Source organism: Liolophura sinensis, chromosome 4 (assembly GCF_032854445.1).
Source record: "Liolophura sinensis isolate JHLJ2023 chromosome 4, CUHK_Ljap_v2, whole genome shotgun sequence".
NCBI lineage: Eukaryota > Metazoa > Mollusca > Polyplacophora > Chitonida > Chitonidae > Liolophura > Liolophura sinensis.
The window spans coordinates 5,363,317-5,382,370 of NC_088298.1; the positions used below are offsets into that span (position 1 = coordinate 5,363,317).

Here is a 19,054-nt window from a genome sequence, read left to right on the forward strand (position 1 = left end):
TTTCAAAATGGTACTTGTCACTGTCTTGCTTGGCGCTCAGCACTGAGGGGTTAGAGCATGGAAACAGGATTGATTGGCCGGTGTCAGTATAATGTGACTGGGTTGGGTGTCCTGCCTGGTGTCTTCGGCATGCTACTTGAGTGGCAGCAGCACTTTGGCGGCACTGACTTGTACATACATACATACACAAGTGTTGTTGGTAAAATCATTAACTCGCTGTAACTGATAAACCTGTGAACCAGGATGCCACAGGCTAGAGAAAACATTTGGCAGTCAGGAGGTTCTGTCAGGAGATTTGAGTTACCCGGAGGCGGGTGGTGGTGTATTCTGGGCACTGGTTTCCTTTGCCCAAAAACCGCTGTCTTTTTTTTGTGATGAGTAAAAAATTATGAAAATATGAATTAAAAGAATATATAAAGTAAAAGTTATTTGTGCTCTGTGGATATATACCCTAACTCTTTAACCATTTCAAGCACCTCTGCAACCAATATTTTGAAACATTCTGACAGAACTATGGAGTATAGGGAAATAATTTGCACAGTTTTATGAAGCTTTCATCTTTAGTCATATAAACAAATCATTTTTATCATTATTTTCATAATAATTGTACATGTTTGCATAACATCCCGTGACAAATGTGCTGTAGTGGTTGAACATATACAGTACCCTTTTTTTTTTTTAGATCTCACACTTTCATTTTTATTTTTGATGCGAAATATCTTGTCCATGATCTGAATGTAAGTTTCTTGTTTTTCTTCTTAAAAACTTCAGCCGAGATTTGACCACAATTTGCGTGACCCCCTGGGGAACACACCTCTGATGGTGGCATGTAAGACTGGCCGGATGGACGTGGTGAGATTTCTACTGGAGTCAGCTGTGTACACGACAGTACCCAGTGAGGACAATGTCAGGTTTGTGTCGGCCATTCTGATTGGCTAAAAAAAAATCAAAATCTGCATAAATGCTGGACAGTCAAGTTCAACTGGTCACCACCATCAACCAAAGTTCAACTGGTCTGTAATGCCAGCAGAGAGCAGTTCCACATCACTGTTATGCGGAACTACTCGGTGCTGGCATTACAGATTCCCGCTCAGCCAATGTTTTAAGGCCTGGGAAGAAGTCTGGTAGTGTCTTCGAAGCTACAGTAAGGTTCCTGGTAGGAGAAAATTTAGAGTATAGTTCATTCTCATCTCTATGTTACAATGCATTAATGTGAACACTACTTTGGGATCCATTGGGATGGAAACGCCATTAAACAAACTACCACCACCAAATTCAACTGGTGACAGTTTTGTTCATATATGGGGGATTCTCCAGTGGAATAAATACAGTGTATGTGCTTTTCTAAATGTTTTAAATGTAGCCATAGAGCTCGACAAATTTGCTGTGGGTGCCAGTGTCTTGCATGAATTTAACATCCTAGTAAATGGTGCATGATGGGAGACAAATATTAATAAAGGTACAGAAAAGAATAGTTACAATTCTATAGGAAATTTTCCTGCATTAAATAGGACTGATGTTGACACTTTTGTGCAAACACATTTCAGAAGCTGGAAAAAAGAAAATAAAACTCCACATGTTAAAATGTTAGATGTAAGCATGCCGCCATTTTGTGTGAGAGATGAACTATATATATATAGCTCTGGATAAATCAAATGGGTTGGCCATGCATACTCATACACGGCGAAGGGAACAAGCAACATTTGAAAATCTCATCCAAAAGACCGAAAATTAGTTTATGATTCTTTAAAGGCCGGAGATTTAGTAATAACACGTGTGTAATAACACCATTCACACGTAGCCTCTGTAGTGTTATTGAAAACAATAACTGTTTATTTTAATTGGTCATGTTACATCCACATTATTACCCAGTGGCTAACACAATAATGGTTCCAAAAATTACATATACTTACTATGCGATATCCTGTGTTTTCTGTCTAAGCTATACTACAAAGTTTGTACAGTGAAAGTACAAAGTTGTACAGTAATATTCTGTATACACATGTATAGTTTTTGTTGAGTCAATGCTTCAGGTCATGTAGACTTCATGTTACATGGCATGAAATTTGCATTCTTGCTGTTGTTGTTGCAGTGAGGACAGTGACACTGATTCTGGTCTGGAAAGAACAAGTAACAGGACACCTAGCTTGTATAAACGAGGTAATGCGGAAAATAAATAAGTAAATCTGTAAGATTATGTCGATTGTTTGGTATCTGTTCAAATGACGTCATTTTATAGATTTTTTTTTTATTTTTCTGGACATGGTTTTCATTCCAGTTGTTTTTGCATAAATATGAAATGACTTTCTGTATAGTTACATAATGATGTGTGAGCCTGTGCGGGCCTAAATATTTATTTATTTATCTGATTGGTGTTTTACATGTGCTCAATAATATTTCACTTATACGATGGCGGGCAGTATTGTGGTGAGAAAAAAAAGGGTAGAGCTTGGGGGAAACCCATGGCCATACGCAGGTTGCTGGCGGACCTCCCCATGTATGACAGAAGAGGAGACCAGCATGATCTGGACACAATGAACATATTGGTGAATGGCACCTGGGTCATTGTGGCTGTGCTAGTACTCTAACAACTAGGCCACAGGGGCCGCCTTGTGCAAGAGTGGACGTACTGTATAGATTGATTGTCTTTGACTTTAATTAGTGTCTGACATCCTGTTCTTTAGGGGAGATAGGTGAGGATGTGTCATGCCCAGACAGTCAGAGTTCTCGTTTTGCCATCAGCGTCCTCCTCCAGCCAATCAGAGGGACGAGTCTCCACCCCGGGAATTCCCTAGCTCCTACGCCCACCACCCAGGTGCAGCGACCCAACAGCACTCAGTTTGGGCAACCAGCTGTCTCCCTGCGCAGGTCACCAAGCTGGACTACGCTTAACCTTGAAGATTTAACATTCCTCCCTCAGAGGTAGGTGCCTGTGGTACAGTAGTTTGTCTAACTTACAACTGGGCCAGGAGTCTCTCACTCAAGCAGTAGGAAAGTTTTGAGTTCGAACTCTTTTATTGATGAAGGTAGAAAAAGTCTGACGTGTCAGAAATGTTATGCAACTATTTTTGAACACATTTATGATAACATGGGGGTCTGAAAAAGAGTCTCATAAAAGTTGTGTAGAGTAGATGAATGATGGATAAAATGGAGTTTCAGCATTTGTGAATCTGAGAAGTTCCTAAAGGAAAGAGGTGTCATTTATGCCACCTGGAACATGGCTGGACAGGTGATCAGTAAATTAATGTCGACAGAAATTGCTTAAACATTTTTTGTCACGTGTTGCTTAAACATAAGTCACATGACACAGTAGGACTGTTTTTAACCTTTCCCAGACGAAAGTCACTTATTGCTGTGAGTTAAAGTCCACCTCATGCTAGCTTCATCTCCAATTAATTGTATGTGGGAAGATCTGTCAGCAACCTGCAGATGGTCATTGATTTCCCCTGCTTTCTGCCCAGTTTCCTCCCACCATAATGCTGCCCACTGTTGTATAAGTGACAATATTCTTGAGTACACTGTGAAACGCCAGTCATATTAATTAGCAGGGATGAATGTATGTGTGTATAGTGAATGATCTAAAATTTTGACCATGGCGAAAGTTGCACAGTGTACTTGATTTTGTTTGGAAGGTAGGATGATACCCTACGGAATAAATGTCAATTCGAACACCAAAGTAGTTGAAATCTTCTCTCAACCTCTGAAAAATGATATTTTGGTGTAGGTGGGGGTGGGGGGGGGGGTGATTTTAGGGCTCAAACCCGGTAGTAAGGCAAATAAGGCACTGGAGTTTTGAGTGTGGGTTTCAAAACCATCAGGGGCTTAGGCAGTCCCTTGGCTCCAGCCTTTTGTGCTCAGCTAACCAGTGTAGTTTTGTCAGCAAAGCCAAAGAATTAAAAATGTTCATAAATCATGCTGAAAGTTGTTTTTTTCATTCACAAAAAGGTTGAGGAAGGTTGAGGTTTATTCTAACTGTTCATATAAATGCTTAGGTAGTAGCTAATTACACACCCCCTAATTTAGATTCTGTTGAAAAGTGAGAGAAATAATTAAGTGCTGCAGTGTAGAATATCCACAAACTTTCTCATTATAAACAGGCCAGACAGAGAGCACAACTTTTTGATGTCCTTACCGGCGACTCTGGTGAGGTCAGAGTCTGACAGTCTCACCTCCAACACCAAATATGTGATGACGAAACTGATGACTGATCTTAGGCGACCGAAAGGCTTGCAGATCTTTCATGGTGAGAGTTCGCATCTCATTAAATTTATTTATCCCAAGATAATGCTGCCGACCATGGTAAAAGTGAAATATCTGTGAGTAGGCTTGTTTAACACATTACTCAAGAATTGTTTGCTTTTAGTATATATGTAGTCAGTTTTAGGAGTGCAGAGGGTAAACCACCGACCTGTGGCAAGTTATTGATGAACTTTCCCACATTCACATCATATTGGTGGAAAACGAGTGATCTTAAATGAACATTTGACCACACGACCAACCACACCAGCATCATCAGTCGCTGATTGTCACAAAGAGACCTGTGTCTCACTTAAGTTTGAAAATTTCTGGAGTGTCGCGTCAAAATATTTCCTGTCGTGCAAGAACTTGTATGAGACACCTGACAATTTTTACCTGTTTGGTTTCTACAGATAACAAAGTATGTCACGTCTGCGCTGTTAATTTGCTGGACGGCAACACGGCACTTCACCGCACCATAGAAGGGGGAGACAATCTGCAGGTAGCCCAACTCTTGTTGCAGCATGACCCTGCGGTAGCTCACACGCAAAATTTCCAGGGTTACTCCCCTTTGCACTTCGCTTGTAAGTTCGGCAGAAAGAAGATAGTGCAGATGTTGCTGGTAAGATTAAACAGTTGTTTCAGCTTTCCCAGTTATTGCAAATTTTCATGACCTCAAAATGTGGCTTTTAAATTTTTTTTTTTGTGGTTGGTTTTTCTCGTGTCCTGTGTATCAGCCTTTTTTTGTCTTAATATTATTTTCTGTCCAGTTTTCAGCTGCCACAATTTTCCAAAACTTCCAAACTTCTCACAGTGTAATTTTCATGCATGTCGTAAATCCTCAACAAATTTGATTTATTTATTGACTTAATTTTTTTTGTGTTTTACGCCGTTCTCAAGAATATTTCACTTATACGAGAATGGCCAGCATTATTGGGGCAGGAAACCGGGCAGAACACGAGGGGAAACCCATGACCATCCGCAGGTTGCTGGCAACAAATTTGATGTCTAATGTATAGCTTCAGACACCAGTTTGAAAACAAAATTCATTAGAGTTTAAAGAGTAAAATGAGTTTCGTGGTAATATATTACCAGTAATATAGAAAGTAACATGTCCCGATCAGATAATATTCCTTTAATATGCCAAAAACATGCGCTGTGTGTGTGGTTGACTTTGTTGAGTACCACCATACGTATCCAAATTCAGATTTCAACAGGTGCAATTTTCCACTGCCGTTAACTGTAAGATAAACTCTTCACAGTAGGAGTGTCATTCGCATTAATGGTTACTGCCTTGGTGGACTAGTGCTTAGAGCATCTGTCTTGAAGTCGCGAGTCCTGGCATAATACTTCAGTGGCAGCAGCACTTTGGAGGCATGAACTCTCCATGCCACAAGAAGACACAGTGTACAGTATGTACAAACAACTAATGACTTCTTTATGACAGAGCATTGTTAAGTATGACCTAAAACCCCAAGCAAACAGAGACTTCTTTATGACGGAGCATTGTTAATTACTACATAAAACCCAAAGCATACAGAGACTTCTTCATGATGGAGAAGTTGTTAAGTATGATGTAAAACCCCAAGCACACAGAGACTTTTTCATGACGAAGACATTGTTAAGTACGACGTAAAAACCCCAAGCATACAGGGACTTCTTCATGACGGAGATGTTGTTAAGTACAACGTAAAACCCCAAGCATACAGAGACTTTTTCATGACGGAGTCGTCAAGTACGAAGTAAAACCCCAAGCTCGAATAAACTTCTTCATGACGGAGACGTTGTTAAGTATGACATAAAACCCCAAGCACACAGAAACTTCTTCATGACAGAGACATTGTTAAGTACGACGTAAAACCCCAAGCACACAGACTTCTTCATGACGGAGACATTGTTAAGTATGAAGTAAAACCCCAAGCACACAGAGACTTCTTCATGACAGAGACATTGTTAAGTACAACGTAAAACCCCAAGCATACAGGGACTTCTTCATGACGGAGATGTTGTTAAGTACAACGTAAAACCCCAAGCATACAGAGACTTTTTCATGACGGAGTCGTCAAGTACGAAGTAAAACCCCAAGCTCGAATAAACTTCTTCATGACAGAGACATTGTTAAGTACGACGTAAAACCCCAAGCACACAGACTTCTTCATGACGGAGACGTTGTTAAGTATGAAGTAAAACCCCAAGCACACAGAGACTTCTTCATGACAGAGACATTGTAAAGTACAACGTAAAACCCCAAGCATACAGGGACTTCTTCATGACGGAGATATTGTTAAGTATGAAGTAAAACCCCAAGCATGTCTTCATGACGGGAGCATTGTTAAGTATGACCTAAAACCCCAAGCACACAGAGACTTCTTCATGATGGAGACATTGTTAATTATGCCGTAAAACCCCAAGCACACATACTTCTTCATGACGGAGGCATTGTTAAGTATGACATAAAACCCAAAGCACACAGAGACTCCTTCATGATGGAGACATTAAGTACGACGTAAAACCCCAAGCACACAGAGACTTCTTCATGACGGAGACGTTGTTAATTACAACGTAAAACCCCAAGCACACAGACTTCTTCATGACAGAGACATTGTTAAGTATGACGTAAAACCCCAAGCACACAGAGACTTCTTCATGATGGAGACATTGTTAAGTATGCTGTAAAACCCAAAGCACACAGACTTCTTCATGACAGAGACATTGTTAAGTATGACATAAAACCCCAAGCATACAGAAACTTCTTCATGACGGAGACGTTGTTAAGTATGACATAAAACCCCAAGCACACACAGACTTCTTCATGACAGAGACATTGTTAAGTACGACGTAAAACCCCAAGCACACACAGACTTCTTCATGACAGAGACATTGTTAAGTATGCTGTAAAACCCCAAGCACACAGAGACTTCTTCATGACGGAGACATTAAGTACAACGTAAAACCCCAAGGCTACAGATGTAAATACATATTACTGGTGAATGCCACTTTGTAAAACACAGGTTACTGTAAATGACCTAAATATCTGCAGCAAATGACATCATTATATATCACTTTTGGTGCTGAAACTACATTTTCCCAGTAAGATATCATTCTACCTCTCAGACAAACTTCAAAAAAGTTCTCTAAGATCAAATAGTGGAACTAAATAGTCAGAATCGGTTAGAGTGAGAAACTGAGTCATGAACAAAGTTTTAGTTCATTCAGGCCACACCAATTTATATTGGTGTTTTATGGGCAGGACAATTGTTTTTTCAATGTTGGGGGAGGGTATAAAAATAAAACCTACGTTTTTCTCATTTAAGACATATTTGCACGATCTGAAAGTCTTGGAAAACAGGAATATCCTAAACACATTGGAATAGGACAGAAATAAAAAAAAAATGAATTTCAATTTTATTTTTATTCCATTTTGGAATTTTTTTAGAGTTTGTATATCACAACATAAAAGGGTGTTTGCCTTACTGTAAGTAAAAAATTTGACCAGACAGACAGACAGTGACTTAGTGCTGCAGCTAATAATCATGAATTTGCCATGGGCCCAGTGCAGCGCAATGACCCAGGAGGCTGATGCTGGCTTCCCCTCAAGATGTACATCAGAAGGTCTTCCACCCACCATGATGCTGGCCGATGCTGTATAAGTGAAACATTCTTCTCTGCGTAAAACACAAATCAAATAAGTCAAATAAATAAATCATTTTGATACGTATGTAAATGAGTTTTCTAATTCCCGGCAGTCTCTCCCTGACATTGATGTCCACTGCCTCACCGCAGACGGTCAGCAGCCCGAGGACCTGTGCAGCAGTAAGGCGGTTAGAAAGCTGCTGGTCAAGGCCAGAACAGAGAACCCACAGCCGTAAGTGTTTGGGAACTGGACACTGTCCACTCCATAAAATTCTCCCTGACTTTTTCCAAACTTTGTACATTTATGATTTTTGATTATTATGCAAATTAGTCTTTGACTGACCAATCATGAATGAAAATGCCTCAAAGTAGGTCAATGGTAATAGCCGTTTAAAGTCAGTCTGATATATTCACTTAAGGGAGTGACGTCATTTGTGATCTTCAGAGGGGTAATGCATGTTCACTGTCAAGTCTACCGGTCAACTACCTTGTGTTTTTGTGGAAGGCCTGTTGGTCGAGTGGTCTAGACAGTTGACATATACATATGTTGTTGGCGATTTGATGCCAGACTCTAAGGTTGCTGGTTCGAAACCTTAAGTGGTCTTAGCCAAATTTCAGCACTAGAATCTGTGCTATATTCAGAAAGTGTAATCCCTATTAATGATAATACTGTTACTTAATCCACTTTCTAAATGACATCTGTACCTATCTGATATATTCACCTAAGGGAGTGACGTCATTTGTGATCTTCAGAGGGGTGATGATGGTTCCCTGTAAAGTCAACCGGTCAACTACCTTCTATTTTTGTGGAAGGCCTGTGGATCAAGTGCTCTAGACGGTTGACATGTACATGTGTTGTTGGCGATTTGGTGCCAGACTCTGAAGTTGCTGGTTGGAAACCTAAAGTGGTCTCAGCCAATTTTCGGCACTAGAATCTGTGCTATATTCAGAAAGTGTAATCCCTATTAATGATAATACTGTTACTTAATCCACTTTCTAAATGGCATCTGTACCTATATGATCATATCTCGGTTGTAAGTTATATTAGAAACGTGAGGTAACACCAGTTGAGACAAAACTGATTCAACCAGAAAAGCAAAATTCTTGCTACTGGAAGAACACGTTCAACCCCAGTATGCTGTTTTAATAACATTTAATTTAACTTTATATTTTACTCGTCACCCTGAATGCCAATTAAAATAAAAGTTTGTGTAAAAAGTACACAATACTATGTCATAGTTGTGCAGCACAGTTACTAATAACTGGTTTTGTCAATCCAGTCGTGAATGGGAAAAATCGGCCAGCAACCTGCACATGGTCACGAGTTTCCACTGCCTGGTTTTCTCCCAGCATAACGTTGTTAAAACATAAATAAAACCGTTTTGTCAATTTCAGAGAAATGTCTGAATCTCCAGTCAGGTCTCTGTACACCTCTAGTTACAACGACGACACAGCAACCACAATTAACCTGGACAAGATCCGAGACAAGTACCAGGAGCTGAAGAGAGGTCTTCACAAGGACGATGATTTGTTGTGATCTCATTGGTCACTTTACCCTTGGACTTCGGGCTGATCAAAGTTCCCACGGATGATCCGAGGCATGGATTTCAAGATATGTCCCAATGCATGACAATGACAATTTTGTGACCGCCAACTTGGTCTGAAGAAAGGTTTATGTGACAATTTCCATGCTGGGATATCATTGATCAAAGCTGTGTTCTCAGCAGTGGTCTCCATGATGATGGCAAAGTTGTAATGTCACAAGTCACATGATCAAAGCTACGTTCAAAGATGTGGTCTCCATGACGATAACAATAATGTGATGTCACTGGTCACACGATCAAAGATGTGTTCTCAGGAGTGGTCTCCTTGACGATGACAAAGCTGTAATGTCACTGGCCACATGATCAGAGCTGTGTTCCAAGATGTGGTCTCCATGATGATAACAATACTGTGATGTCACTGGTCACATGATCAAAGCTGTGCTCTCAGCAGTGGCCTCCATGACAATGACAGTGTTGTCACAATGTTGTCATGAGTCACATGATCAAAGCTGCGCTCCATGACGATAACAATAATGTGATGTCACTGATCACACGATCAAAGATGTCATTTCAGGAGTGGTCTCCTTGATGATGACGAAGTTGTAATGTCACTGGTCACATGATCAAAGCTGCATTCCATGACAATAACAATACTGTCTTGTCACTGGTCATATGATCAAAGATGTGGAGTGGTTTCCATGACAATGGCAAAGTTGTAATATCACAAGTCACATGATCAAAGGTACGTTCCAAGATGCGGTCTCCATGACAATAACAATAATGTGATGTCACTGGTCACATGATCAGATATGTCATTTCAGGGTTGGTCCCCATGAGGATGATGATGTTGTGACAATGTTGTCACAAGTCACATGATTAAAGCTGCATTCCAAGATGTGGTCTCTATGATGATAACGATACTGTGATGTCACAAGTCACATGATCAAAGCAGCGTTCTCATCAGTAACCTCCATGACAATGACAGTGTTGTCATTGGTCACATGATCAGAGCTGTGTCCTGGGAGTGATCATGATGATGACAGTGCTCTGATATCACTGGTCACATGATCAGAGCTGTGTCCTCATGAGGGGTCTCCGTTAAGGTAGTACTCTGATATCACCTGATTAAATCTGCGTTCCAAGATGTGGTCTCCATGACAATAGTACTGTGATATCACGGTCACACGATCAAAGATGTGTTTTCAGGGTTGGTCCCCATGAGGATGACGATGTTGTGACAATGTTGTCACAAGTCACATGATCAAAGCTGCGTTCCAAAATGTGGTCTCCTTGACGATCACAATAATGTGATGTCACTGGTCACACGATCAAATATGTGTTCTCAGCAGTGGTCTCCTTGACGATGACAAAGCTGTAATGTTACTGGCCACATGATCAGAGCTGTGTTCTGGGAGTGATCATGATGATGACAGTGCTCTGATATCACTGGTCACATGATAAAAGCTGTGTTCTGATGAGTGGTCTCCATGACGATGAAAATGCTGTGAATGTGTGTCTCGGGTTACATGATCAAAGCTGTGTTCCCAGATATGGTCTCGGACATGACAAAGACAATGCTCTGATGTCACTGGTCTAATGATCAGAGCTGTGTTCTCAGGAGTAGTCTCCATGACAATGACAAATTTGTGATGTCAGTGGTCACATGATCACATCTGGGCTCCCAAGAGTGGTCTCGATGAAAATGACAATGTGAAAATGACAGAGCCGCTTTGTCAAGAGCGGTCTTGACATTGTTGTGAAATGTGACTGTGTGACAGTGTTGTGACGTCACAGGAAACATGAGTAAGGTCCCTTTGTGGTGTGACACCTCTACTTTACACCACAAACAGTTTAATGCACCAAATGTTATGTACCTGTACACAGGTATATACAAGAATGATGATTATCCAAAAAAACAACGACTGCATTCTTCATATGATTTATGGGTGTCTTAAGAGATATTGAAGTAGAGGCAAGATTGAAGGTTTTTGTTGACTACATAATATTACATAAAAAACTATATGAAACAGTTAATTCACCCTGCTGTGCTTTAAAAGGGCAGAGTCAGAATATAAATTAATGGCAGATTTATGTCATGTTACAACTGAAGATCACACGTTGCCTTTGTCATTTTGAGATTATTCTGCTTGCTGTTATGTTTATTACATTCCTGTAGAGTGCTGTTAAGACTTGGACCACCATAACCGCATATAGGGTATCATATATGATGTAGATATTCTAAATAAAAAGTTATATGCACGGTATCAAAAATGCTATTTTCAGTGGACATATTTATATTTACAAATATTGTTTCCATTTCTTAACTACCATTGTTGGAAAAAGTTGTGTTAACTGATGCTTTATGACCACATTTCATATTTGAACTTGAAATATTTTTTTGCTGATAAACTCAAATTTATCTTGTTGAATTCTAAGTTCAGGGTGTGTTGAGTTTTCTGTGTTAAACTGAGTTGCCTCATCTTTTAATGTATACTAAATACATACACATATATATAATAGATATGTATTTTAGAAACATTTGTTATATATTACATTTTGAGTTTTTCTTGCTGATGTAAATATTTGAAGCCCAAATTTAGTGAAAACTTTGGTTTCATGTTTGAACGTCAGTCTAATATTGATTGAGATTTCCAATCTTGTTAATATATAAGAGTAAATGTACTTCCATGGGAACAAAAATGTTTGTGGTGTATTTTTACATTACTCTAGAAGCAGACACCATCTGAACTGTAGCAAGATGACTGCTAAAATTAGACTACAAATGTCACAGTTTGTATGCAGTATTTCACCTAAATCTGGCCTGTAATAATTCACGTTCGTCAGCATAGTAAGACCGTAAAATGATATTTTTGATGTCAACACGTAAGTTTTCCTGATAAGGAATTAATCAAATTGCACACACACACACACACAAAAAAATCTTTATGTTGTCCTACTAATGAACCTATCACAATCGGGGGCCTCTGTGGATCGGTTGGTTGGACCATTGAGCCTCTCACCAATGCGGTCGCTTTGAGTTCAAGTCCAGCTTATGCTGGCTTTCTCTCCGGCCATGTGTGGGAAGGTGTGTCGGCAACCTGCAGATGGTCGTGGGTTCTCCTGGGCTCTGCCTGGTTTCCTCCCACCATAATGCTGGCCGCTGTCGTATAAGTGGAATATTCTTGGGTATAGCATAAAACACCGATCAAATAAATAAATAAGTAAATCATTCAGAATCAAGCAAAATGTGTCCTTTGCAAAACGCCAAACTTTAAATACAGGTGTATATACAGGAATGTGTACTTCAGCCAAAAGGTTGCTTTAGATAGAGGAGCCAGAACAACACTTTAGTCAAAACACCAAATCAGCCAGAACAACTTTAGCTAAAACAGCACATCAGCCAGAATGACAATTTGGCCAAAACAGCATTTCAGCCAGAAGATGACTTAAGCCAAAACATCACATCAGCCAGAACAACACATCAGAACAATATTTCAATCAAAACATCATTTTGGCTGGAACAACACTGTAGTCAAAACACCAGATCAGCCAGAACAACACTTCAGTCAAAATAACACATCAGCCAGAACAACACTTTAGTCAAAACACCACATCAGACTACAACGCTTTAATCAAAACACCACATCAGACAGAACAACACTAAGCCAAAACACCACATCAACCAAAACAACACTTTTCCCAAAACACCACATCAACCAGACCAACACTTTCGTCAAAACAGCATATCAGCCAGAAAGTCACTTTAGTCAAAACAGCACATAGGCCAGAACAACGCTTGTCAAAAGAGTACATCAGCCAGAACAATACCTTAGTCAAAACACCACATCAGCCAGAACAACACTTTAATCAAAACCACATCAGACAACAACACTTTAGCCAAAACAGCACATCAGCCATAACATCACTTCAGTCAAAACAGCACATAGGCCAGAACAACACATTGGTCAAAACAGCACATAGGCCAGAACAACACTTCAGTCAAAACAGCACATCAGCCAGAACATCACTTCAGTCAAAACAGCACACAGGCCAGAACAACACATTGGTCAAAACACCACATCAGCCAGGACAAGGCTTTACTGAAAACAGCACATCAGTCAGAACAACACTTTAGTCAAAACAGCATTTCAGGCAGAAGACTTTAGCCAAAACAGCACATCAGCTAGAACAACACTTTAGCAGTGATCAAGATGACATTCAGTGAGAACAAGACTAATTTTAGCCTAAACCACTTCAATCAGAACAACACCTTAGCAAGAACCACAGTTTAACAAAAACATAACTTTAGTTTGTTTGTATCCTGATAGATGATAAAAATGTCGTGCTCATTTGTTGGTTATACATATTAGGGGCAATGTCGTTAGGGGAAAATGTCGTTAGGGGAAAATGTCCTTAGGGGGAAATGTTGTTAGGGGAAAATGTCGTTAGGGGGAAATGTTGTTAGGGGTAAATGTTCTTAGGGGGAAATGTTGTTAGGGGTAAATGTCGTTAGGGGGAAATGTTGTTAGGGGGAAATGTCGTTAGGGGCAATGTCGTTAGGGGGAAATGTTGTTAGGGGAAAATGTTCTTAGGGGAAAATGTCCTTAAGGTGAAATGTCGTTAGGGGGAAATGTTCTTAGGGTGAAATGTCCTTAGGGTGAAATGTCGTTTGGGGGAAATGTTCTTAGGGTGAAATGCCCTTAGGGTGAAATGTTGTTAGGGGCAAATGTCGTTAGGGTGAAATGTCGTTAGGGGAAAATGTTGTTAGGGGAAAATGTTGTTAGGGGGAAATGTTGTTAGGGGGAAATGTCGTTAGGGGAAAATGTTGTTAGGGGAAAATGTTGTTAGGGGGAAATGTCGTGAGGGGAAAATGTCGTTAGGGGGCAATGTCCTAAGGGTGAAATGTTGTTAGGGGAAAATGTTGTTAGGGGCAAATGTCGTTAGGGGTAAATGTTCTTAGGGGCAAATGTCGTTAGGGGTAAATGGTCTTAGGGGGATATGTCGTTAGGGGGGAATGTCATTAGGGGGAAATGTACTTAGGGGGAAATGTACTTAGGGGGAAATGTCGTTAGGGGAAAATGTTCTTGGTGGAAAATGTCGTTAGGAGGAAATGTCATTAGGGGGAAATGTTGTTAGGGCAAAATGTCCTTAGGGCGAAATATTCTTAGGGCGATTTGTCCGTAGGGCAAAACGCCCTTAGGGCGAAATGTCCGCAGGGGAAATGTCCGTGCTTTATAAATATAGGTATCTTAAGTGTACATAGGCTAAAACAAAATGCATCAAAGACACAGTTGTTACTGTTTTGTGTGTACGTGTGAATATGCATGTACATGTAAATATGTATGTACGTGTAAATATGCATGTACATGTAAATATGTATATACATCAATGAGATTCATTCCATTTTCAGACAGAATTATGCGTTTTATTATATGTGTATACATGTGTGTAAATTTATTTATATTGGTTGATGAAATATTCTGTATCAAGGTTAAAATTATTTATATTCCTCCAAGCTGTACTGATGTCTTGCTCATGATCAAATAAAAAAAAATGTTTTTCAGAAGCTCTTTTAACTATGAAATTAAATTTCTTGTTGCAAATGCTCAAATGGCTATTACATGAGAACCATGCAGAAGAACCATGTGGAGAACCATTTGTGAAAACCATGGGGAGAATCATGCTTGAGAATTATGGGGAAAACCATGCATGAGAACCATGGAGAACCATGCATGGGCATCATGGAGAGGACCAAGGGGAGAACCATTCATGAGAACCATGGAGAGAACCACATATGAGAAGTTTGGGGAGAACCATGTGTGAGGGCCATGGGGAGACCCATGCATGAAAATCATGCAAAAAACCATGCATGAGAACCATGGAGACAACCATGCATGAGAACCATGCAGAGAACTTTGGGGAGAACCATGCACAAGAATCATGGGGAGAACCTTGCATGAGAGCCACTGGGAAAACCATGCATGAGAGCCATGGGAAGAACCATGCATGAGAATTATGGGGAGAACCATGTATGAGAACCTTAGGGAGAACCATGTGTGAGAACCTTGGGCAGACCCTTGCATGAGAACCTTTGGGAGAACCATGTGTGAGAATAATGGAGAGAACTATGCATGAGAACTTTTGGGGGAACCGTGCATGAGAATAAGGGGGAGGACTGTGCATGAGACTCATGCGTGACAACCTTGGGGAGAATCATGCATGAGAACCACGCAAGAAAACCATGAGGAAAATCATCAGGATGCACACAGTCTTTGAAACTCCTTGAAAAATACAATTTCATTTTCAAGTACCGGTACGTGAAAGTCCTTAAAAAAGACAAATACTCCTGAAACTCCTTGAAAATCTTAGTTTGTCCCGGGCTTAAATATTGTCTGCTGACCGCCGAGTCTATATATTGGGAGCTCGCTGATAATTTCCCCATAATCAGGGCTTCCGCTCGCACTCGCCATTGTTGCAAATTTATAAAAAAAATTTGAAATGGCGATAAAATTTGAAAAAAAATGGGATTGTTTTTGGCGACAAATTTATTTACTTAAGAAAAAATACAAACGTTATACAAAATCGATCATAAGAGTTTTCTGGGGGTTTTTAGCAGTTTTTGGCAATTTTTCTCATGAAAATAATCCACTTGCTTTCATTTCAAACGGCCTCATTTGGGCGAAACAACAACAACACAGTTGTATGGCGACTACTTTGACAGAAATCTACAAAGTGGGGTCAACATTGTTGCAAGTTGGCTTACATTAAATAATGCTTGAAATCATTTTTGTTAAATAACGAATGAGAATTATTGCATTCGGGGGATGCCTTTCATCGCCAGTTGTCAAAAAAACAAAAACAAACATGATCAAGGCAAATAAATCAAGGTAGAGTTACACCTGTGAATGAAGTTACCTTTCTTGAAAAATTTAAACCTTTCCACCTAAGCTTTTTTTTTCTGGATCCGAAGTAAATTAAATGTTTCGGAATATGTGCCGATACATAAATGTGTACGCTGTCTGGTTTTCTCCTGTCAGACTGTGTTACTCCAATGTACTGATCATAATGTTGCATTTAAATAAACTGAATTTACAAATTAATTTCGTAACAAATTTTTCGGGTAGAGGAAATAACATTTTACTAGGATCCTACAGATAGGTTTGAAAAAAGGATTGATTTTTTTTCAAAAAACAAAAACACGCTGCCAAGCATTGGACCATTATTTTGAGGGTAATTGTTCTAAATGTAACGTTTGATAAACTCCAGCTATAGCTTGAAGAGACCAACTGATTCTAGCAGCTACACCAAGGCAGATAAAAACGAATCACAGGAGACCTACAAGTCATGGCCGATAAGGAAGTATGGCTAAAGAAAAATAGTATTTACTACAAAATCTGATGAGTGGCTAAAGTGACTGGCTGAAAAAAATACTAAAAACACTGACCGAGAGGAAGCCCTGCAAAATGATATAGGGCGTTCATTTTTTTTTTTTTTTGACTGAGTCAAGGTCGGGTCAAAGAATGTGTCGCATTACAGAGGTGAAGGGCAGATATTTCTTGCAAAAGCAAGCGTACTATACATACATGCAAATTAAAGCATGTATAATTCAGACTTACAATATAGTCTATAATTTGCGCCACGGTCTGTTTAAACTAGCCTTGAAAATGACAAAAAAAACTCCTGGAAAACTCCTTGAAACTCCTTGAATTTCATTTTCACATACCTGTGCGAACCCTAATCATGCATGAGAACCTTGGGGAGAACCATACAAAGAGAACCATATATGAAAACCATGGAGAGAACCATGCAGGAGACCCTTGCATGAGAAGAATTAGGAGAATAAAGCATGAGACCCTTGGGGAGAATCATGCATGAGAACCATGGTGAGAGCCATTGAGGAAAACCATGCATGAGAACCATGGGGAGAACCATGCATGGGAACCATGGGGAGAACCATGTATGAGAACCTTGGCGAAAGCCATGCATGAGAGCCATGCGTGAGAACCATGAGGAAAACCATGCATGAAAAACCATGGAAAGAACCATGCATGACACCTATGCATCAGAAACATGGGGAGAACTATGCATGAGAGCCATGGGAGAACCATGGATGAGAACCTTGGAGAGAACCATGCAGGCGAACCTTGGGGAGAGCCATGTGAGAGCACCATGAGGAGAACCATGCATTAGAACTTTGCATGAGAGCCATCGGGAGAAATATACAGGAGAACCCTTGCATGAAAACCATGGGGGGAACCGTGCATAGAGACCTTTGCAATAGAACCATGGAGAGAATTATGTATGAGAACCGTGGGGAGAACCTTGCATGATAACCATGGGGAGAACCAACACGGTCCACAGCAAAGCCGTATGAAGGGAAGGTCAGAACTAGTCAGTACTGTGAGACAAGTTCACGTCAGTATGGCACACTCATTGGCTGCACGGTAGAGGACAGTTGTGAATATTGTGATACTGAATAACAGGCACATGGTACTGTCTTTATGGTACTGTCACTGCATGGCAGATGTGAAACTGTGTGGTACAACTTGGAAAGGCCCAAAAGTGCTTCGGCAGCACTGTGCAGAAATTCCATGTCGGTTCTGCACACTACTCAGTGGTTACACAGTACAGGGCAATTTGAACCTTGTGATACTGGGACGGTTTGCACAAAGTGATTGTCAACAACTGGTTGACCCCTATCAGTATAATGGCTCGGGCGGGGTGGCTTGCTTTCCTTCGGTAAGTTGTCTCAATGAAGCAGCACTAGATAAAAGAGCGGTGGAAACCCGTCCTGCAACAAGGAGGCACACTACATACATCCTAAGGATTCCTTTGTCGTCATATGACTGCAAAAATTGTTGAGCAAGACGTTAAACCCCAAGCGCTCACTCACTCACAAATTGATTGTAGCAACCATGACGCCACATGCTGAAAACATGGTTGCCTTGTTTGCCATGGTAGTTGTTGCCTTGTTGCCATGGTAGTTGTTGCCTTGTTGCCATGGTAGTTACATCCAACTTTGCCAACAATCGCTTTGAGCAAGAGGCCCCTGAACATTGGGCTCATGGAACTGTCTGTGTGCTACTGTCAGTGTCTAGCAGATTTAAATCTGTTTGGTACAGCGCGAGTGGATGTGAAGATTTTCTAGAGAATGTTAGAATGTCCAATATGAAGTTGAGAGACCCTAGGATCAAACCCGGGTTGTGTTTATACCAAAGACAAAACATGGTACTTACTGCTGCCACTCTAAGCGCCCAGCACTAGGAGTTACGGCAATGAAACCGGAGTCTGTCAGGACTGATGTCAGTATAATGTGGCTGGGTGGGGTGTCAAAGTCTGGTGTCTTTGGCATGATAGTTCTGTGGAGGCAGCACTCATCCTGCCACAAGAAGACACAGTATATGTACACACCATCTAGCAACTCCTTGTCATGTGAATAAAAAATTGAAACCAGACAGACGGAATGACAGATAGAAAGACAGACATACACACAGACAGACAGAGACACACTCGCACACAGCACACACACAGGTACATACATACCAATTCAAACAGACAAACAAACAAACATCGTTCTTATTTAGTATATGACAGAAACAATTTAATGTCTCGGATATATTTTATTTAATAATGACAATTCA

At 40.3% G+C, this 19,054-nt stretch overlaps 1 protein-coding gene across 2 annotated transcripts in view; it reads left to right on the forward strand.

The window, feature by feature from the left end:
• LOC135464697 (serine/threonine-protein phosphatase 6 regulatory ankyrin repeat subunit C-like) overlaps positions 1-9,919 on the forward strand; it is a 37,906-nt gene extending 27,987 nt beyond the window's left edge. For both annotated transcript variants that reach the window (XM_064742199.1, XM_064742198.1), the window contains 7 exons: positions 772-911; positions 2,093-2,160; positions 2,685-2,922; positions 4,098-4,243; positions 4,650-4,858; positions 7,983-8,101; positions 9,265-9,919. In XM_064742199.1, coding sequence (XP_064598269.1) covers positions 772-911; positions 2,093-2,160; positions 2,685-2,922; positions 4,098-4,243; positions 4,650-4,858; positions 7,983-8,101; positions 9,265-9,406 — 1,062 coding nt within the window. In that variant the 3' untranslated portion in view covers positions 9,407-9,919. The remainder of the gene's footprint in view (positions 1-771; positions 912-2,092; positions 2,161-2,684; positions 2,923-4,097; positions 4,244-4,649; positions 4,859-7,982; positions 8,102-9,264) is intronic.
• Positions 9,920-19,054: the final 9,135 nt, after the last annotated feature.